The 22,778-nt window shown below is 30.2% G+C and overlaps 7 protein-coding genes across 7 annotated transcripts, besides 2 other annotated features; 4 read left to right on the forward strand and 3 right to left on the reverse strand.

Moving 5' to 3' along the window:
• Nucleotides 1-519: 519 nt before the first annotated feature.
• On the reverse strand, nt 520-3,792 carry TVAGG3_0223080 (uncharacterized protein; the record flags this gene model as incomplete). Its single annotated transcript, XM_001309413.1, has 1 exon — nt 520-3,786. One exon carries the CDS (start codon nt 3,784-3,786, stop codon nt 520-522), a length of 3,267 nt encoding a protein of 1,088 aa, XP_001309414.1.
• A 176-nt stretch (nt 3,793-3,968) lies between these two features.
• On the forward strand, nt 3,969-5,260 carry TVAGG3_0223090 (spectrin binding; the record flags this gene model as incomplete). The annotated part of the gene is made up of 1 exon (XM_001309414.1): nt 3,974-5,260. One exon carries the CDS (start codon nt 3,974-3,976, stop codon nt 5,258-5,260), a length of 1,287 nt encoding a protein of 428 aa, XP_001309415.1.
• A 744-nt stretch (nt 5,261-6,004) lies between these two features.
• TVAGG3_0223100 (MYB protein-related family) lies at nt 6,005-6,625 on the reverse strand (the record flags this gene model as incomplete). The annotated part of the gene is made up of 1 exon (XM_001309415.1): nt 6,005-6,625. One exon carries the CDS (start codon nt 6,623-6,625, stop codon nt 6,005-6,007), a length of 621 nt encoding a protein of 206 aa, XP_001309416.1.
• A 1,492-nt stretch (nt 6,626-8,117) lies between these two features.
• On the forward strand, nt 8,118-8,294 carry TVAGG3_0223110 (Ankyrin repeat family; the record flags this gene model as incomplete). The annotated part of the gene is made up of 1 exon (XM_001309416.1): nt 8,118-8,294. The coding sequence occupies one exon, from the start codon at nt 8,118-8,120 to the stop codon at nt 8,292-8,294; it is 177 nt and encodes a 58-aa protein (XP_001309417.1).
• Nucleotides 8,295-10,347: 2,053 nt separating this feature from the next.
• Nucleotides 10,348-11,022, reverse strand: TVAGG3_0223120 (protein ubiquitination; the record flags this gene model as incomplete). The annotated part of the gene is made up of 1 exon (XM_001309417.1): nt 10,348-11,022. One exon carries the CDS (start codon nt 11,020-11,022, stop codon nt 10,348-10,350), a length of 675 nt encoding a protein of 224 aa, XP_001309418.1.
• Nucleotides 11,023-13,720: 2,698 nt separating this feature from the next.
• TVAGG3_0223130 (regulation of vesicle fusion) lies at nt 13,721-15,436 on the forward strand (the record flags this gene model as incomplete). Its single annotated transcript, XM_001309418.1, has 1 exon — nt 13,723-15,375. The coding sequence occupies one exon, from the start codon at nt 13,723-13,725 to the stop codon at nt 15,373-15,375; it is 1,653 nt and encodes a 550-aa protein (XP_001309419.1).
• Nucleotides 15,437-20,171: 4,735 nt separating this feature from the next.
• Nucleotides 20,172-20,823: a mobile genetic element.
• A 303-nt stretch (nt 20,824-21,126) lies between these two features.
• On the forward strand, nt 21,127-22,220 carry TVAGG3_0223150 (glycine-rich protein family; the record flags this gene model as incomplete). Its single annotated transcript, XM_001309419.2, has 1 exon — nt 21,396-22,220. One exon carries the CDS (start codon nt 21,396-21,398, stop codon nt 22,218-22,220), a length of 825 nt encoding a protein of 274 aa, XP_001309420.1.
• A 268-nt stretch (nt 22,221-22,488) lies between these two features.
• Nucleotides 22,489-22,778: part of a mobile genetic element that runs on past the window's edge.

Genomic DNA, 22,778 nt, shown 5'->3' on the forward strand with positions numbered 1-22,778 from the left:
TAGGGAAAAACATTTTGCCCAACTAGTTTTCAAATCTATTTCTTCAATTTGCTACGGAGAGAATGATATAGGAAGGTCGAATATCATGCCTATCTGAAGCTCCCATTGATTTCATATAATTGATTAGTTTTATAAAAAGTATTTTTATGCATTATTTTCATTCATTTCTTTTTTTGATATGTTTGATGAAACAATAAGGCTCAATGCAAAACATGATGAACTATATCATAGGTTAATCTTCATTGATGTTGCACTAAGCATATACTCTCCAAACTTCGAGAAACCAAATTATTCTAATATTGAAAGTAATAATGCCATAATCTTTAGGATGATGATTCTAAATAGTGGAGATATGTAGATATAATTTTGAAAGCTGTAAGAATGTTTCTAAATATCAATTTCAATTTCTTTTGTTTGAAAGAAATTCGAATTCAAGTTAGATAAAGTTAAGGACATCATTAACATTGTTAAAAAATAAGTTTTTAGTTATAAATCTTTTCAAACAAAAAAATTTATTTATTATATAACAAATTTTCCAAATAACGAAGGTTTTGAAGGCTGAATCTCTTCTACTTCGCTAGACTCTGTTGGTTCTGGTTCTGGATCTGTTCCAGACAAATCAAAACCAATTGTGAAATTAGATGAACTCAAATGACCAGAAACACTCTTCAAATTGCTTAACGTCGTGAAGACATATATCAGTGAGCGAAGGGAGGCTCTTCCTGTTGTTGATTTCGCAATTTTCTGGTTTTGGACTAATTTAGAAATTTTCTTTTGATCTCTTAGGGAATTTATTGTCTTAACAGACTGCATTGCATTCTTTGATGCAAGAACAAGGTCTTCTATTATAGAACGAAGTCTATCTCCGCTTCTTACTGGATCAAGATTTTCATCAAGAGCAATTTGGCCAATTTTCCTTGCCCATGCTATCCATTGCTCTGCCTCTTGCATCTTGTCAGCATTTTCTTGCAGTTTGGCACGCTCGCTCTTGATTTTCTCGCTTTCTTTCGATAGTTGGTCGAATTCATTCAATTTTGAAACAGTCTGTTTGATGTATTGACTGATTTCAGATGAAAGCCTTGGAGCTGTTCCTTGGATTCTTGGTCCGAAATGGTTCCCAATTGCTCTCATTTCCTCTTTCATTGTCTCATTCTCCTTTCTTTCGCTGTTTGCATCTAATATTCTTTGTTGGACCTTAACAAGAAGCTTTTCCGTCGATTCCTTCGTAATTGGCTGTGTATAATCCGCGAATTCCTTAAACAATCGAACAATTTTAGCGCAAAAATCATGAATTTGTTTCAATGCGTCGTTCTTTGCTTTTTCTACTCTATTATCAGCATCACATTTGATCTGCTGTACCTGGAAATCATTCTGCTTCTTCTTTAAGTTCATTTCCCTTTGATTTGCATCTTCAATACTTTTTAGCTTCAATTCCGAGCTTCTCTGCTTTATTGTCATAGCCGACAACTTCTGTCTTTCCTGTTTGAGCTCTTCTCTTACCTTGTCTCTGTCAGATTTAACAAAATCTAATTGTTTTTTAGCGTTTTCCAGCTCTTTTCTGAGTTTCATTGACTTCTTTTCGCTTTCCTCCTTCTCTTCCACGTATTTCTGTAGCAACAAAGTGTTGTTTGACCTCATTTGGCTGAGCATTTGTTTAAATTTCGATTTTGAAGTGGAGAAAAGGTCATTTGTCTCAACATTTATAGCTGCTATGCCATCATGGAACTGTTGGACCAACGAGTTGAGGTCAGATTTGACGTCATTGAACTGCAAAACCAAATCTTCCATTTGAGATTTGTTTGTTTCGTTCAATTGCTCGTTTTCTGAGGATTTATTGGACAGTTCTTGCTTTAGATGTTCATTTTCAGCTTCGATCTGCTCTATTTTTGACTTTTGCTCGACAATTTCGGATTTAATTTCTTCAGATTGTTTTTCAAACATGTTTTTACTGTTTTCGAACTCTTTCTGTGTAGTTTCAAGCAAACCCTGCAACTCATTGATCATATCTCCGTATTTTGCACCTGCTTCACTGAATTTTTGTTTTTGAATTTCGATCTTTTTCTCCAAAAACGCGATTGTCTTTGTTTCTTCACTTATTTCGACAGCCTCACCATTGGTAATTGCGTTGTACAAGTTCCTGAACTTATCTTCTTCGTCTGTTCCGATTGAACTCGCTAATAATTTCTCAGAAATCTTCTTTGATAATTTTTGACACTTTTCCAGTTCATTTATACGGTTTTGGAGGTCAATTACTTGGGAATTCGTCATTTCGGATCTTGTATTCAACTCTGATTTGAGGTTTCTGTTTTCATTGGCCGTTTTTGTCGCTAATGATCTGACTTCCATCGAATACTTCTGTAAAACAGTGTTTGCGACCACGCACTGTGTCAGAACAGTGAATAACGGTTCATTGTTGGGTGCTCTGTACTTGTTATTCACTAAATATTCGATCATAAAAGATTCTGGATCTTTTATTTCGCCGGAAATTGGTAAAAAGTGCTCGAAAACACTCTTCTCGGTATCAATGTTAAGTTTGTTCTTCGAAATAAAGGTGTTTACGTCAGAAACTGCAGAAATTAAAGAATTCTTCATTGCATCGGAAATTTGAGACGAAATCATGAATCTTTGAAGCTCCTTGCTACGAGATAGCTCATTGATGTAATGTAATTGTGAATAAACAGCATTTTGGAGCTCTTTATTATATTCTTTGATTTTTTCAATGTCTTCAGCATTGGACTGGACAGTAAGATTATCTATGACCTTAATTACCTTTTCTTCATCCGAAATCATGCTATTTTCCAAGATTTCTTCGATATTTTTATCATTATTTGAAGATTTGCGAATTTCTTCAAAGATATTGGTAAAATCGAAGGTTTGTTCAGCAGACAAATCAATATCACGCGTCATTACCTGCTGTTGCTCGTTGGTTTCCTGGATTTGTTCGATCATTGAAAGTAATTTGAAGGAAGATTCGCCAAGGAGACGTCTTTGTTCGTATAGTTTTGTGAGCTGATCGTTCTGGAGCTGTAATTGGTCGCTCTGAGTGTCAATAAACTTAAGAAGTTGATCATTTTGGGATTTTAAGTGTTCTATCTCAACAGTGAGGTCTGCGATCTGTTGATCTTTCTCTTCTGTGTTATGCTCGCTGTCAAGCTGCGCTGTAAGCTCTTGAACTTTTTGATCTGTGTCATATAACAAATCTTCAAGCTTTTGACGCTTTTCTTTGGAACGACGAATGTAATCTTGCATTTTCTCTTTTTCACTTGATAGTTGTTGAACACGATTTTCGTAGTTTTGTAATTCATTTGTTAAATCAATGATTTGAGCCTTTTGTTGAGTTAATTTCGTCTTGCAATCTGCTACAATAGAACTATATTTTTGTTGTGTCTGCTCTAATTGCTGTTTTGTCATCTTTAATTCGTCTTTTACAGGTGAAAGTAAAGATGTGTTTGAAAGACGTGAATTTTCAGCTTTTAACTCTGTAAGTTGATGCTTGAGATCTTCGTTTTCATCAATAATATCTGTAAAAACATGAGAAGAGTTTTGGCTATATAAAATTTTCATTGTAGTGGAAACCAATGTCAAAACTTCGCTAGAATCACTTTGTTGGACTGTCTTAATAAGATCATCATTCAGTTCTTGCAAATGAGCAAGGTTTTGGGGAGTGAAATCAGGTTTATTTTGAAAATCTTTAACACACTTCTCCAAAGCAGTATATTGTGGAATACTCCTATAATTTGGTGGATTTACCTGTTTGTTGGAGCCTTTAGACGCTAAAGTTGTCATTTAAAGGTCCAATTTTTGAAATTAAATTCCAAAAAAGTGACAAATGTAAATACTTATAAGAAAATGTTAAATGGGGTCTTAAAATCAAATTAAAAGGTAGTTAACGATTATTTTTAAAAGAATTCTATAATTTAAGGGTCTGAAAATAAATTTAAGTTGTAACGTACGATTATTTAGGAAAGAAATTATGGAAGGGGATAAGTCTGGCCCCTTTGATTCAGTGAACATTCCTAAACATATGCAGAAATATGCTCAACTCCTTGAGTATCTCAAAAAATTATCGTTAGATAACATGGATGATACACTTGGAGCGCTTAGACATTCGTTTTTTCATGAAGACTATGATGAAGTAGCCGCAATTCTCGTCTATACATCAACAGCACCACTTTACGATTCTGTTATGGCAGAAATTTTAACATATAAATTATGTATTGAGTGGAATCACTTCAATTACGCAGTATTACGCGTTTTTGCATCAATGGAATCAATTCTTCCGTATACAAAATATATTAGAAGTCTATTTCAGCGAGGAATGTGGACATTTAGTAAAATTCAAGAATCATTACAGGATGTGAATGGATATGAGTTAGTCTTTGCCAAAGAAATCGTTGAAAACTGTCCACAAGATGACAAATTCGATAAATTGACTCGAGAATACAGGAAAAATGATTGGAAACTTTATAATGAAATTATTGAATGCGGATTCCCACTAAATGAATTAGGATATGCAATTAAAAACGATAATCTACCACTCTTACAAGAATTAGCCTCAAAAGAAGACTTTGATTATGATCAAAAAATTTTACAAGAACATTTCGGCTCTCATGAGCGCACATTGATCAGTACAGCTGCATACTACGGAAGCATCAATTGCTTTAAGTTTTTACTCGTAAATAAAGCAAAAATCGACTCATCAACTGCTGAATGCGCCATAATGCATGGAAACCTCGAAATCATCAAACTATCAATTGAACAACTCAAAGACCATTCATGTCTTCTTCCTGCAGCAGTTTTGGCCCATAGAGATGACTTATTTGTTTGGATTTCCGAAAATTTCTCAGATACGAAGCAGGCATCACTGTATGATTGTGTAAGATCATTAAACTACAAAGCTTTGCTATATTACATTGAAAAACAGTCAATGTCAAAAGATTATCAACCTTCTTTATGTGTTGCCGCTCAAATGGGTATTGTTTCAATGTGCCGTGTTCTTATCGAGAATGGTGCCGACACTAAAGCGACTATGGGACTTAAAGATACTGCTCTTCACCTTGCAACTAGATGCCAACACTTTTATGTCGTTTCTTTCCTTTGTTCTCATGGTGCTGATTCAAATCTGAGGAATGAAATTGGAAAAACTCCATACGACATCGCCGATGATGTCAAGAACGAGAATATCAGACAATTCCTTAGTTATAATGGCGGGAAACCAGCCAGACTTGTAGAGAAGATGAATAATAACAATACTAAATAAATTATGTTTTTTTTATCACATTGAATATTAATACTTTTTACTTTTTAGGGATTTGATTTTTAATAATTGACAACTCCAAAATTTTTAAAATACGCAAATAATGTGCAAATTCAATTTTAAATAATCGTTTTTGCGCATTTTCTTCAATCTATGTAAAACCCCAATAAGGATTCATTAATTTAAATTGTCTGTAAAATGTTTGAATATTTCCATAATTTCCAAGCTTTTACTTTTTGGGATTTTAATAGATTCTTGAATTTGTATAATTTGAATATTAACACTTTCCTGACTTTTTGTCAGACATGCGAAGTAAGCCAAAAATGTAGGAAAAGTGTGATTCTATTGCATATGATTATTTTTACTTCTATTGCAAAATTACTTAACAACATTTGCACCAAAAATAGTTGTATGCAAGAGAATTGCAATTTTTATGAAGCTTCTCTAAGGCAAACTCTATTCACATTAAGTGTACTGCGAGTCAAAAGGCATATCTACCTTCAACTTGATTCACAGCTTATATTTACTACTTTGTGACACAAAGCAAATGAAAAAAATTACTTGTCGAGTTAACGAAATAAGTTGTAAACAACTTTATTAAAACAAACTCTATCTATTAAATCATTCAATCGATGATATATAAGCTGCATTTAGAAAACATGATATTCAAATTGCGAATGCTCATTTTAAAATAAAAAATATTTATGATAGAGATAATTGCTTACAAACAATACAATTGTGAAAAAATTAACATTCACAAAAATCGTTGAAAAATTCTTCCTCATTGAGTATTTCATCAATAAATGGTCCTTCTTGTAGGATGAATTCGATTTCATCCGAATTTTGAATGTTTGTATGTGAAACATCACCATATTTTGATAATACTGCGTTATCGTGCTCGAGAGACGATTTATTCGATGCTTTGCGGGTAATGAATCTTTTAGTGCAAAGCTTCTTGAGAGCACTTTGGTTATCTTTGTTCACGGACAAGTATATCTGAAAAGATGATTCAGTTGCGATTTTCCTTCTCTGGAGTCTCTTGTAAGCGAGTTTGATGTCAATATCAGTTCTTCCCTCGAAAAAGCTAGACATTTTTACCCAATGAGGGCCAATAATCGAATACAATTGAATGATCCTTAAAAGTTCATTATTTGTGAAATCTATATTTTGTTTTGTGTTAATAAGATAGTTGTAATATCTATCTTTACATTGTCGAACATTTCTCTTCATAATTCTGCTGATTTCATCCCAGTCGATTTCACATTTTTTGAAAGATGAAACTAAGGATAAAAGTTGCGCATCCTCTTCTTGGCTGAAATGATTTCTAACTCTCTTCGTGCTTGGTTGCATATCATTACAAGGAAACATTTATAAAAATGTAAAATTTTTTCACGTTTTCAATTGATCACTTTTTGAGAGTAATTCAATTTAACCATAAAACAAATATAATAATTATTTAAAAAGACACAGGATGGTTGATTTTTTTCTTTTTTCACCTCACAATATAATCGGATCCTACAAAAACCTAAACATATAACTTTATCATCATGTAAATTAATAATAAATATCAGAATAATAAAAAAAGAGGATGTTTTATTGTCGTCTGGAAAAGTGACAAAATTATTATTGTCGTCTAAAAAGGTGACAAATTATTATTGTCGTCTGGAAAAGTGACAAAATTATCATTGTCGTCTAAAAAATAGATTTTTCAAGCATGTTTCGGTACCTAAATAAAGGAAGAACATCAATTCCATCTATGTATATAGTATGCAAACACGCATGATATATGGAGTAGCTCTTTATCTGGCTAAAAATCCTATTATTTGAAAATTCGCATTGTCGTCTAAAACCGCCAGACGACAATAATAATACCCCTAAAAAATATTTTACAAATAAATTATTGAAAATTATCGTATTGCTATTTTGGAAACAGAATTAAAATATAATATGATTTTATAAACAACGTAAAATTTCAAATTGAATAAATTCTGAATTTTGAACCCCGGTGAACTTTGAAATTTTTGAATGCAAACCGACAATTTCGCATTCAAAGTAAAGCCAAAGATGAACTATCACCGTTTTAATCATATAAAATATTTTTACAATATGTTACGAATAGGAATATCATAATAAATACAGCTATTTCATAACAAATGAATCAAAAATTATGAAAAATATATTAAAATTATGTTCTCATATAGACAAAAATCATCATAATGTTGATGTTCAGTTATTAAAAGAATATAATTCGAAAATAAAATGATAAATAAAAATAGATAAATTTGATTTATGGTAATATACCATTTAATTATAATTTATTATATCATCATAAAATATACATCACTCCAAATGATTACCCAATAATCGAAAAAGAATTTCAATTTATTTTCTATAAATTGAAAAATTAATAAACCACAATCAAAAATGATTGTTTAAGCTTTTCCACAATCAATTTCGGAATAAATCAAAAATAAGATTTCAAATTATGAAATTTAAAAGATTTAATATTTAACAAATACAACAAAATCATACAACATATGTTAAATTTACAATCTTAGAGAAACACGCACAATCAAAGGAATTGAAATAAAAACAATCGCGGATCCGCAAATTAAGTTGTTTGAGTATTTTATTGAAGAAATAAAAAGATTTGAATTGCTTTCAACAACAGGAGATATGAAAGTAAATAAAAACTAATGATATATTTGGAACAATTAGGTATTTTTTTTCCTCGAAGCAATTTATGAAGTAGTCATCTTATATATCCGAGAATTTCTCAGATACGAAGCAGGCATCACTGTATGATTGTGTAAGATCATTAAACTACAAAGCTTTGCTATATTACATTGAAAAACAGTCAATGTCAAAAGATTATCAACCTTCTTTATGTGTTGCCGCTCAAATGGGTATTGTTTCAATGTGCCGTGTTCTTATCGAGAATGGTGCAGACACCAAAGCTACTATGGGACTTAAAGATACTGCTCTTCACCTTGCAACTAGATGCCAACACTTTTATGTCGTTTCTTTCCTTTGTTAACAGAGATATTTCTCAGAATCGGCCAACAAATAAGATTATTTTCGAAATAAACTAAAACATGTCACCATCATCAAAATTAAATTATTAATATGGAATTTTTATTGAAATAATATCATCATTAACATATCTTGTTTCAATATAGAATCGCGCAACTAAAAAAGAATTATTTGATATTCTTAGCACCATGTTCAGATAAGAATTTGACAATTTCAGATGAATTCGCCTTGATAGCAATACTTAAAGGACATTCATTAAAATTGAGAGAATTGCATAAAAAATGATCAATATGAAAAGAAGGAGAATTCTATAAAATAATGAGAAATATGAAAAGAAAGAGAATGTATTTAAACAATGAGAAACATCAACAGAAAGAAAATTCTATAAAACAATGGTAAATATTAAAAGAAAGGAAATTCCATAAAATATTGATAAATATAAAAAGAAAGGAAATATGATGAAGCAAAGAAAAATATGAAAAGAAAACGAATTGTATAAAACAATGATAAATATGAAATGAAGGAAAATGAAATAAAACAATAAGAAACATGAGAAGAAAGAAATTTCCATAAAACAAAGAGAAATATGAAAAGTAAAAGAATTATATAGCACAATGATAAATATGAAAATATAGAGTATTTCATAAAGCAATGATAGATGTTAAAAGAAAGATAATGTAATAAAACAATGATAAATATGAAAAGAAAGAGAAAAAGATTCATGTTAACATCAGCGCCATGTTCAACTAGGAATTGAACAATTTCTATTGATTTCATTTTGATTGCAATACCAAGAGGGCATTCATTAATATTAAGAGAGTTTCATATAATAATGATATATATGAATAGAAGGAGGATTCTATAAAATAATGATAAATTTGGAAGGAAAGAAAATTTGATAAAACAATGATAAGTTTGAAAAGAAAAAGAATTCTATAAAACAATGATAGATATGGAAAGAAAGAAAATCCCATAAAACAATGAGAAATATGAAAAGAAGGAGAATCATATAAGACTATAATAAATATTAATAGAAAGAGAATTTCATTACACAATGATAATTGTGGAAAGAAAGAGAATTGCATAAAACAATGATAGACATGAAAAGCAAGAGAATGTAATTAAATAATGCGAAAAATTAAAAGAAAGAAAATTAGATAAAACTATTATAAATATGAAAAGAAAGAGAATAAATATCTTGTTAACATCAGCACCAAGCTCAACTAAGAATTTGACAATTTCAATTAAATTCACTTTGATTGCAATACTTAGGGGACATTCATTAATATTGAGAGAATATCATAAAAGAATGATGTATATGAAGAGCATGAGAATGTAATAAAATAGTGCGGAATATAAAAAGAAAATTAATTATATAAAACAATGAGAAGTATGAAAAAGATAGAAAATTCTATAAAACAATAAAAAATATGAAGAGAAGGGAAATATAATAAAACAATAAGAAACATGAAAGGAAATAAAATGTAATAAAACAACGAGAAATTTGAAAAGAAAGAGGATTACAATAAATATTGATAAATATGAAGAGAAAGATGATTTGATAAAACAATGACAAATATGAAATGAAGGATAATTCTAGAAAACAATGGTAAATATGAAAAGAAGGAGAATTCTATAAAACAATGAAAAATATGAAAAGAAAAAGTAAATAAATTTCGTCGTAATCCATTCCATTAAAAAGTAAATAAGATGCAACATCATAATTTCCCCAATACATGCTTTCTGCTATTGAAGGTAAAGTATGCTCAAAATTTGTTTTAAGATACTCAGCAATTTGAGGATGTTTTATTGTCGTCTGGAAAAAGTGACAAAATTATTATTGTCGTCTAAAAAGGTGACAAATTATTATTGTCGTCTGGAAAAGTGACAAAATTATCATTGTCGTCTAAAAAATAGATTTTTCAAGCATGTTTCGGTACCTAAATAAAGGAAGAACATCAATTCCATCTATGTATATAGTATGCAAACACGCATGATATATGGAGTAGCTCTTTATCTGGCTAAAAATCCTATTATTTGAAAATTCGCATTGTCGTCTAAAACCGCCAGACGACAATAATAATACCCCCAGCAATTTCATAGTTTCGATATTTCAATGCTGTATAAATCATGTCATCGAACGACTTACCATCTTCTATCATTTGCATAAAAATGTTTATATTTCCACCTTGAACAGCATACATTTTGGATTTGCAAGTATACTTGGCTCCTAAATTTTTCAAGTAATTGAAACAAAATTCTGATCCATATTTAATTGCACAATCGAGTGGTGTGATTGCAATTGTTTCCTCATTTATATCGAGATTTGGGAATTTACTCTTAAGGTCATCAACTTTATCCCATGCAATATAGTAAAAAGGAGATTCTGTTGAATTTAAATGCAGGATTTCATCTCCATCAATTGCAGGTTCGAAGTTTTCAAATTGGATACATGAAAATTGGTTTAATATCTTTTGGTAAAGTTCTGTAAATAATTTAATATCTTTAATACGAATTCGTGAAATAACCTTTATCAGGTAAAGTGACATTTGGATAGATATTTTGTTATTTGTAACGAATTCGATAATTTGTGAAAATACTTGTAAAATATTTTTGGAATTGACACTCCAAATAATTTTTGATGCTTGACTAGGGTACTCAAATACTTCAATTGGCTTAATGCTAATAAAATCACATCCATTTTCATTTTTTGATCTCTCAGAACTTGACATTCTTTGTAACAAAATTTAAATGTGGCACTTTTGATAACATTTCTCCCACTTTTTCAATTTGCTACTCAAATTTTGTGATGTATTCAAAGTGAAAATGAAAAACTTAATTGAAAAAGTACATTAGGAATGATTTTTTTTAAATTTTATACTTTTTGAATTTTCAATTCAAAAAGTGTTAAAAGGTGGTAAATTAATTAATGCAATGAAGTCATAATCAAAAAAGGTAGTCCTACGAAGTATCTAAACAATAAGTTTCCAAATAAATAAGATAAATAGAATCAGTTGGCTCTGAATATTAATGATATGAATTTATTTTCGGGGTATTACCATTTTTGTCAGGTAAAGTGACAAATTATCATTGTAATTTATGTGGGTATCATTCCAATGCAATCTCATAAATTTATCTTTATAGAATGACGTGAAAATAAAATATTATCATTATCGTCTGATGAAAATAATTATATACCCGAGAATTACACTTTTCCGACATTTTTGGGTCGATTCACGCCCCTGACAAAACATCGGAAAAGTGTAAATTTTATCATTTTTCCAGACGAAAATAATAATCCTTCATTTATTTTGATAAGTTACTAAAATAATAAATTGATTTATGAATTATCTCACATTTGTTTTAATCAAATATGATTATTTTTCTTTCCTACAATTGATTTCGAAATAAATCAAAAAATGATTTCAAATTATGAAAGTTAAAAGATTTTATTTTCAAAATAAACAACAGAATCATACAATACATGTTAAATTTACAATCTTAGAGAGTTATAAGCAAAGAATATGAAAATTAATTTAATCATCAGAGACAATATCAAGATCTAAATCTTCTTGGACAATCTGTATATCACTTATGGAATTTGTTGACTGATATTGGTCATTAAGCTGTGAATAAGAATAAGAACAAAGAATTGAAATAAAAACAATCGCAGAACCACAAATTAAGTTGTTTGAGTACTCTAGTGAAGAAATAAGAAGATTTGAATTGCTTTCAACAACAGGAGATATGAAAACAAATAAAAATAATTTGAAAATTAAATTAACAATTGTAATAGCAATAAATGGACGAGTATTTGATACTATTTTGGCCTTGATAACAAAAAGAACAAAAGAAACTAATACTGTAATAAATAAAATCGAATAAATAATTTGTTCTATGATATTTGGTTTAAAATCAATGATTACTGGGCCAAAATACTGATATTTGCACTTAGAAAATGCATCAAATAGATTTAATACGACCGATAAAGCTGTGAATGCAAGATTTGTGGAAAAATTGAACTGAATTTTGAGAATTTGTGTTGGAACACAGATAAACGATGTTTCTAGTAATAATAAAATCGTATTATAAATGAATTGAGTAATCATATCGATAAATTTGTTGTTGAAAATTGGAATAAAATAAGCTAAAGCATTTGAATAAAATAACATCGATATAAGAAATGAAACATAACATATTCTCTTCAACCCTAGAGTTTTTGTCTTGAAAATGTTATAAATTTCTGTAAAAACTGGATATGCAATGATTAATAAGGGGAAAATACGCATATTAATGGCAAATCGGTAGACATTTGGATCTGGATAATTGTAATCAATTTTCAGTCCTGTAGCATTCAGTACATTGCCGATTAAACTCACATTAACAATTATTTGATCATAATACGTAACAATTTCGTTTAGGACGTTAAATTCAGTTGACAATCGATCATCGCCAGTAAATTTTAAGAATATTGGCTGTGAAGTATTTTTCTCTGTAATTTTGGAATTTTTATAGTATTTTTTTGAAATATTCATCACTAAATCCATTGTTTCGTTTTCAGGAGAGTATGCTCTGACAACAGAAGCATTTACATTCACGAGAGAATGATATTTTGAAATGGGACCAACAGCAAAGTCAAAATCGCCTTGAATATAAGAGTGAAATTTGCGGAATGGTTGGTAACTACCTGATGAGTGAACTGAATATTTGTTATTTAAAGATAAATAAATAAAAGTTCCTTGTAAAATAGCAATATATAAAAACATCACAAATGCTAATGAACCTTCTGATTTTTGGACTGATATTGACTGCTCTTCTTGCCCTTTTGCTATTGGAATTTCCGAAAACATGTTTTTTTATTCAAAAAATTTATCAAGTAAAGAAATTTTCAAAGACCGAAAAATCTGAATTTTTTTCGAGCTAGTTTAGCATTTTGCCATGCATACTTTTTAAGGAAAATTCGTAAAATTTGTTTCAAATATTTTATCATTTTGATAGGTTCTGTCGATTTGCGAACTCATAAATCAGTAGATGATAGCTTCATTTACTCCTCTCCTACCATATTGTCTACTGAAGCATCGGGGAATAGTAAGTCTGCGTTCCTACAAGATGCCATGAAGTTGAAACAAATTGAGAACCTTTACTTGGTCGATCAGAACCCTTAAACTTGAAAATATCATTACCTCATCTTCATCGATAATTAAAACAAATTATTTTATTAGAATTTAGGCAATACAATCTATTTCATTAACAGAAGTCTCAAGAAACAATTATTTATCTGTTGAGAAATTGTTTTGACAAGGTTCCGATGTTTTTGACAATATAAACTATTCAATATAATTTCTCATTTCTCACATTAAATTCAAATATAACATCATATAAGGAATATATTGTTCTCTAAAATTTCTGAAATCTGACACAGTATTTAAGTTATGATATCAAATCTTCCACAACCTCTTATTCTTGCAATTTTCCATGATGTTGAAACATATGTCCCAGGAAAGGCAGGTTCAAGAGGTGTGTTCATTATTGGAAGAGACAACGGAAATTTCTTTTTTAAGTGGGCCCAATATTCCGAAGACAGAATAAGACACGAACAACTGCGCGTTACATCTTCTCCAGGTAGTACGCGCACATCTGTTATGTATCGCCATCAAATCTACTTACAAGCATCGCAAATACAAAAATTAATTGTCACTCCGCAACCGCATTGCATGGATATGCTTATATCCACATTACATCCACCAGAAATGTATCAATTTCAATTCAAACAAAACCCTATGGAATCATGTTTACAGTTTTTACAAGTTATTGCGATCAATTCCGCCATTGGTGGCGAAAATGATTTATCATCAGATGTATGGCGAACAATTACACACAATAATGCTCAAGTTTTCCCATCATTTTCATCTTTAGCACGTGTTTACATTATTCCATGCGAAGATGGTAAATTTAATGTTCCTTTCATACAAGTTTCCATATCAAACCAATCAGTACCATTCGTTGACGAGATTACCAAAGCTCAAATCGCAACACAATTCGGAATAGATGGTGCATCTTTTACAAATGCTCCATTTACGAAGGCAGACTACGATCATATCGTTGGCTCATCCATCAGTTTCAACGATATTCGCATGCAAGCTTCCAGAAGAGGCATTGATACTGATCTTCGACCATTATTATGGCCACAGCTTCTCGGAGTGCTTCCATTTGCCAAGGAAATCGAATCAGTGCTCGATCAGCGTGTCGATGAATACAAATTGGTCAAGTATCAGTGGGAATCAATGTCATCATTCCAATTAACTCACCGTCCTGAACTCAGATCGGCATATCAGACCATCAGGATGGATGTTAAGAGAACTCATCTACCAGAAGGCTCAAATGAACAAGCAATTAAGCCTATGATGGAAAATATTCTCAAAACATATGCAATTTGGAACTACGATGTACGATACACACAAGGAATTAATGATGTAGTTCTTCCTTTCCTTCTTGTTTTCTACAATTCCAAGCTTTATACAGATGATCAAGTTGAAGCTCTTGGTTTTTGGTGTTTCGCAAGTTTTGCGGAGAAAATCAACAGCTCACTCATCGAAGGCAGCATGGATGGAGTCACAAACATCGATCTCCAGTTAGTTATTGAGTTACTTGGCACTCACGATCCGAAAGTTAAAGAATGGATTATAAAAAGTGACATGCAAGACATGAATTTTGTTGTTTCTAGTTTCATGTTAGCATTCAAGCGGTCACTTGACGAACCGAACCTTGAGCGTGCCTGGGATTCAGCGATGTGCAGTGATTCACCACATACATTTATTATTTGTTTCTGTGCTGCATTGATCATCTTTTGTTATCCAGCTTTTTCAAGAATCGAAAACTGCTCAACACCACAGATTCTTCCTATTTGCGACAAGATAATGAGGAGACAACCAATAGGAAGTGTCGTTGGTGTTGCTCTGGAGATAGAAAGTACTGCTCCAAGACCAGAAAAAAGAATTGTTGCAAACGAATTTTATTCGATGCCAAATATCGAAACAGACTTCTTCAACTTCATTTCTCCTTCACTTCCTAACTTGTTCTCTTAACAAGATATATTATTCTTTATTCTTTATTGTAATTAAATAGTTTTTGTTATATATCTTTTTCTGTCCAAAATAATTCAAACAACATTTTTCCCTTCTCAACTATTTGTTGCTGAATCAGGAAATGGGTACTTCTTCATATGACTAGTATCCTTTTTTTAAAAAAAATCGAGGGTTTTCCTAGCAACAATATATCTAATTTCTTTCCAATAAACTCTTTATAAGCCCGTAAAAAGTGTCAAAACTATTTTGAATATTTTGTGAACGTTCACTTTCATATTCATGTGGCATTTAAAGAGGGAAGACTAAAATTTTTGTTACGGGCGTGACCAAGACCAAAATTTCACCAAAAGTGACGCTTTTTTGAGAAAAATCTTTATCTGGGACTTCTATGTATACCACTCATCAGAGCATACTCCATACTATCATACTTTATCTTGATGATGAAGTCTGAAGATTATATAAAAATTGATTATTGATTATTATATAAATATTATGCAATTCTTCAATATGTTGTATAGATTAGTACACTTATTGCAAATCTATCTTGTATTAATGATTAAATTTATTCATTTAAGTATAATGTATTTCATTTCCACCAAAAATGCTTTTTTATTGTGTAATAGTATACAAATAGATAAATATTATATATTAAAACTCATTTATATTGTGATAACGCTTTAAATGCTTATAAATTGTATTGAATATCAAAGTTATGGAATGAAATAGTCTATTAGTTAAATTAGAACGGGAATAAATATACTTATAGTTAAGCATTAGATATTCTAATGTAATTATTCCAAAATGTCGCAATTACAAAAAAAAAAAATATTATTACCTAAAAAGTATTGTTTATTCAGCAAACAATGTAAAAATAAAATTATATTATAATTTTGGAAATAATAAGGGTATACATCCAAATTTAATAATCTTGCCTTTTTATATCAACGTAATCAAAGTATGATCTATGCAATTTGTATTTTACCTTTGTATTTAAATTGAAAAAACGCATTTAAAATCGAATCTGTTCAATTTGAGTGATTTCTATAATATATTTATATGAATTCGAATTAAATGGAAATATAGTTCGTAGTTGCTAGTACTGGGAATTACAATTGCCTATAGATTTATTGTTCTTTGTGTTAATAAATTATTGAATTTGAAAAATAAATCGATTATTGTATAATATCTTGCGTCATTGATGATAAATCTCCATGTATGTTGAATTTCCGATGAAATTATTAGTTTAATCGAATGATATAAGATTCAAGGTTTGCGATTTTATATGATTTAAGGCTTAATTCAATGGGTTACAATAAAGAACATTCACCTTATTCAAAATTCCGTTTGAAAATCTATTATGTGCATGTTTGTTAAAATGTGTGATGTTCATTATAACAAACAACACAATCTTATGGAAATTTTCCCCGATAATTATGTTATTTATAGTTTAAATTTTCATATACTTTGTTATTTATGCTTAGTATCGTATCTAATACTGTGATATCACAAATTTTGATAATTGAATAGAGGAATCCCCAATTTGATAGTGAAAATGCAATAATAGATTAATAAGGATTAAAATAAGACAGGCAAAAATCTCCAAAAATATTTGAATTTTTAAGATTTAATATGAAATTTGTTAAAATTTACATCATATTGAAAAAAATAAAAAAAAATTGGAAAAATTACATCAGAGAATATACATTATTTTTAGTAATTCATTAGAATTGCTTTCAAATTCATCATAAATTCTGCATTATTAATATTGATAAAATAATACTTTGAATTTTAGTAGGGGGCACACCAAAACATATAAGTATATAGTTTTCTAAATCTACATATGAGATCAAAATTTCATAAACTAGTTTTATATCTAAATTATTTTTGCATAAAAGATAAAATCTGTAGCTTTATTCATTTATATACTAATATAATTTGAAATCCAGAAATAAAATGGCAAAATAATCAATTTGAAATGACAATATTTGAATAATATGAATAAAATCAATTTTATTGATCATAAATAAAATACACCTACACAATAAAGCTAAAAACACATCTTTGGATGCCTTTTATCAATGATTTTGAATGAGATTCTTCAATTTCATGAACCAAAGAGAATTATTCTAAAATTCAATGACATTTTTGTATGTTTATTAGTTAAAGTCTAATATTCAATCTGTTAATCAATCAAATAGCATTTTCACACAAAGAAATTGCTTATTTATCATAAAATTTAGATTTCAACTTATTTTCACAATATGATTGAGCTTTCATACAATATACAAACAAAGTGCTATATTGAAATCCACTATATTATACTTTAACGCAGATATTCAATTCAATGAGCTTCATGAATCATATTTTAAACAAAGATAGTTATCCACATATGACATATTTATATAGTAATATCATTGATAGAATATCTACACAATTTTATTCTAATATGAATAAATTATTTCTGAATTTTTTCCAATTTTTATTTTCTGTTTATAGGTTGCTTCATAGTTTCAATGTTATTGATACTTACAGTTTCAACTCCTTCCAAACACATTTTATTTTTTAAATCATAATATTAACCATCATCTTTGGAAATTTGCAGGCAAAAATGAAACAATTTACTAGAATGGATTCACTATATATGTATTCTATATGACCAAAGGTATATATTCATCAATATTATATTTGATATAATGAATACGATACAGAATACTTCATTTTTAAGATTTCACAGCTAAATCTACTTCAGTTGATACTATAGTATGCTGAGGCAATTATAAACGATTTGATACGCTCATATTCATTGAGAATTATCCTATTTAATTGCATAAATTTTATTAACATATGTGTTTAATAGCATAATATGATAGAGCAAATTCTAGGCCATATAATGCCAAAGTTGAAAGACATGATGATCAGTATTTGAGGATTTTCAAGCTAAACTACGATTTTGACACGTAAATTTTGTCAGAAATAGTGAAATTTTGGTCTTGGTCGCGCCCGTAACAAAAATTTTGGTCTTCCCTCTCATTTAAGGGTGCACCCGTATGTACGTTTATTTGAGAGGAGGAGGATTACCCTCTCAATTTTGAGGGATTCGTTAGTTTATTTTCTCGATGAATATGCAATAAAATTTGATTTTTACCTTATCAATATACTTCATATAATATACACATGTTCATGTAAAAACTTTTTTCCAAAATCCTCAGGAATTAAGGGATTTTTGAATTTTAAGAATTTTTTTCGAATTTTTTCAAATTTTTTCGAAAAAAATAGGGATGCGTTAAACACGCCATTTGACCAGGCGTACATTTTTTTGTTCGCCCAAAAATTTCGCCATTTGAGAAATTCAAAAATTAAAAATAAAATTTTAATCTTGATTTTTTTATTTTCGTGATTTTTTTGAAACTTACATAAGCGATGAAATACTTTTTTTAAGTAATCGTTTATTATATATAAATATATCTTAATAAATTTAATTCCTTAAGGTAGAGCGTGTTCAAATTTAAAATCTCATACAATATTTTCTTAATGGCGTATTTTTCTGAGGTCGCCCAAATAAAGGCGAATTCAAAATTGAGAACTCCAAGGCGTATGGCGAGTATTCAAAAAGTACGCCACTTACAAAATATTGAATGTGGATTATCAATTTTTTGGCGTGTTCAATTTCAAATTTTGATATTTATGTTTATTTTATTCAGTATAATGCTAAGAATTAAAATATAAAATTCATAGAATTTTTTCTTTGAAAATATTTTACATTTTTATTAGACCACTCCTAGACTAGTCATCAGGTTATCCTCAGATCATCCTCAGACTACTCCTTATCAGATTACTCATCATCCTCAGACTACTCCTTAGACCCCTCCTCATCAGACTACTCCTCAGATCTTCCTCATAAGACTCCTCCTCAGATCTTCCTCCTGAGACTACTCTTCAGACTACTCCTTAGAGTCTTCCTCATCAGACTAGTCCTGAGACTAGTCCTCAGACTACTCCTGAAACTACTCCTCAGATTATCCGCAGACTCCTCCTCAGATTATCCTCAAACTACTCCTCAGTCTAATCCTCAGACTCCTCCTCAGATTATCCTCAAACTACTCCTCAGTCTAATCCTCAGACTCCTCCTCAGATTATCCTCAAACTACTCCTCAGTCTAATCCTCAGACTCCTCCTCAGATTATCCTCAAACTCCTCAGACTACTCCTCAAACTCCTCAGACTACTCCTCAAACTACTCCTCGGTCTAATCCTCAGACTCCTCCTCAGATTATCCTCAGATTATCACTTTACATATATATATCGATAACTAAATAATTACTTATTATACTTTCTTTATTTTTTTTAATTTTAAAATAATATTAATATATCTTTCTACGTTTAATGATGAAAAGAGAAAGAGGAGTAAAAAGAGGAAAGAGAAAAGAAAGAGAGAGAGAGAAAAAAAAAAGAGAAAGAGAGAGAAAAAAAAAAGAGAAAGAGAAAGAAAGAAAGGAAAAAAAAAGGACGGCGATAATTTTGTATTGTTTTGTTATTCGGCCGAATGGCGGCTACTTCGTACCCGCCATTCGGCCCCAAAAATGGCGTATTATTCTATTTTTAAACGGTCATGGCGTAAAACCGTCGCATCCCTAAAAAAATGTTTTCAGAACAGCCTTAACGGCTAAGATTTAGGAACAATGTTAAGTATCAAAAAGAAAGGAGGTCTGATATAGACAACATATATCGTTGAAGGTTGAAAAAATCTCTAATATTTGAGCCCAAAATTTCAAATTTTAATTTTTTGAAAAAAGAGGCCACCCGTATGTACGTTTATTTGAGAGGAGGAGGATTATATTTTTGAAAGGGTGAAACATTATGAATATGTTAATTATATAATAATATGTATTATTATAAAAAAGAAAAAATAAACCACGTTAAAAGTTTTCTTTCTTGATTTTTTACAAAATCTACTTAGAATTATGCAAAATATGACTAAATAATTATAAATTTCAAGTTAAATTTTAATTTTGATAAATAATTTAAATTTCAAAATATCAAGTTCAGTTCGACTATGTATGTAGTAATTCCTCAATAAAGTGCCAAAACCCTATTAAAATATATGAACATTTTCAACATTTTAATGTTTTTATTTAAAAATTTGTTGGAATATGAGCTTCAAACAATTATTATGTAAATAAAAATAATTAAATATATGTATTTATTCGTATTACAACCGTAGTAAGTCGATTCTTCCTTTCTTCTACTGAGGTTTGAATTTGATTTCGAATTGTAAAGAGATTCAAAGGGAAAATACTAGCGGATAAAAACTACCTCCATGAAAGGGTCATAATGGAGTCAAGTTGTATTTTTTGATATTTTTTGCTTTTCGACCCTAAATAGGTAGCCAAGATAATGCCTAAAATAAGGTTCTAAATTCTGAAGTTTACATGATCCTCTCGTGTGCACCCTTAAATACCAAATGTTTTTTTTTCTCAAATAAAATATAAAAATAAAATATTCAATTCAGAATTAAAAAAAAATCCGTTGACTTAAAGTTTGAACTTCCTTAAGCTTATCCATCAAAGCCAAGCATGAACTGAATCAAATAATTATATTCCACGGCAAGTGTACCGTTTTAATGCGTTTTTATTATACTTATGTCCTTTTGTCTAGTTGACATGCAATTTTAAATAATTTTATTAAAACAACAATAGAATGACAATCTTAAAATTAATGATCCAAAAATGACAGTAAATAACTAGTATTAATTCTTTATCTTATTATCTCAAAGGCACAACAGGTCAAGCAACTCAAAATGTCAGTTATTACAAAGATTCATACCTTTTCCAGTACCCATGCAAATTATTAAATATTTGCGTACCATATGCTATTGAATTTTCCCGTGGTACATATCAAATTGAACTATGGGGTGCGTCAGGAGGATTTGCACGAGTTGTAAACCGGGCAGAATTTTCTCCCAATTCAGCAGGCCCTGGCTCATATGTTTCTGGAATTATTAACCTTAAACAAGCCCGAACTATGTATCTCTATCTTGGAGGTCGTGGAGAAGATCAATCTGACATGTCACATTCCCATATTCCAGTATCAGGCGGCTGGAATTTTGGTGGTAAAGGAGGCAATGATTATCACAATGATCTAGGTGGTTCTTATCCAACAGAAAGCGGGGCCGGTGGTGGTGGTGGAGTTGATCTTCGCCTTGAATATTATGATATCAATCAAGACGAAATTGATGAAAATCTTTTAAACAAATCTCTAGAGAGTCGAATAATCGTCGCCGGATCAGGAGGAGGCGGCTGCTCAGAAAGGGTTCTAGATTGGGGATTTATGAGAGGATTTCCGGGAGGAAATATTTCTGCCATTTCAAATGGTCTTTATGTTTTCGGTGGAAATCAAATCCAAGGATTATTAGGGAAAGGAATGAACGGAACTGACGGGCCCCACAATGAGGGAGGTTCTGGTGGATGCGGAAGTGGCTATCATGGCGGATATACCAGCTTTCCTCCAAGCACACGAGATGGAATTTTTTCTGTTGGCGGTTCTGGAGGAAGCTCATTTATCAGTGGCCATTTTGGATGCATTAGTCCATACTTTAAGAATGATACAGAACCAACTCCACTGAATTCCTTCCATGAGTCAGGTTTATACTTTACAGAAACGGTCATGAAGAGTGGCAATGAAGACATGCCTAGTCCATACGATGACTCTATAATCACAGGCCATATTGGCCACGGTGTCTGTCGTATTACTATTCTTCGTCCAAAAATTTGCCCTTCGTTTAATTTTTGTTTTTCAATTCCTCTTTCCCTTTTATTTGCACCTCTAGGTTTTTCAATAAAATCTTAATTTAAATTTATATTTTCCTATTATTTTAAATTAGCGAACAAAATCAAAAATCAAATTTCAAAGATAATTTGATCAAGTATTTTGATTGAAATTTGATTAACACAGATAATTTTAATCTCTTTGGATCACTTGGAAAGATTCATTTTAATAAAAACGCTATTTTTCCAAATTTGAATTAAGCAAGTTATTGAAAACAACTGAGGTAGCAATCCAAAATGTTTCCAGGAACAAAAATACTTATTTTTTTGTTGAATTTTTGAAAATTTAAGGGTCCACTGTAAAAATTGAAAGTCTCTCAAAATTGAGAGGCGATTTGCAAATAATCGTTATCGTCATTTTTCGAAAATCCACTTTTCCTAGTGTTCTGATTAATATTTTGTGAATGTAACAATGAAGCATATGTTTTAATAAGATGATAATATATTCTATCACTTCAAATCACATAAAAATTGCAAAATCAGCGAGTTTTATAAGAACATGATTTTTTCCTATTTTTTTGCTTCTGGATGCGTGTTTTGAAAAATAGATATTTTCGAATTTTGATTTTATTATAAGTAT

Source organism: Trichomonas vaginalis, chromosome IV (assembly GCF_026262505.1).
Source record: "Trichomonas vaginalis G3 chromosome IV, whole genome shotgun sequence".
Lineage (NCBI taxonomy): Eukaryota > Parabasalia > Trichomonadida > Trichomonadidae > Trichomonas > Trichomonas vaginalis.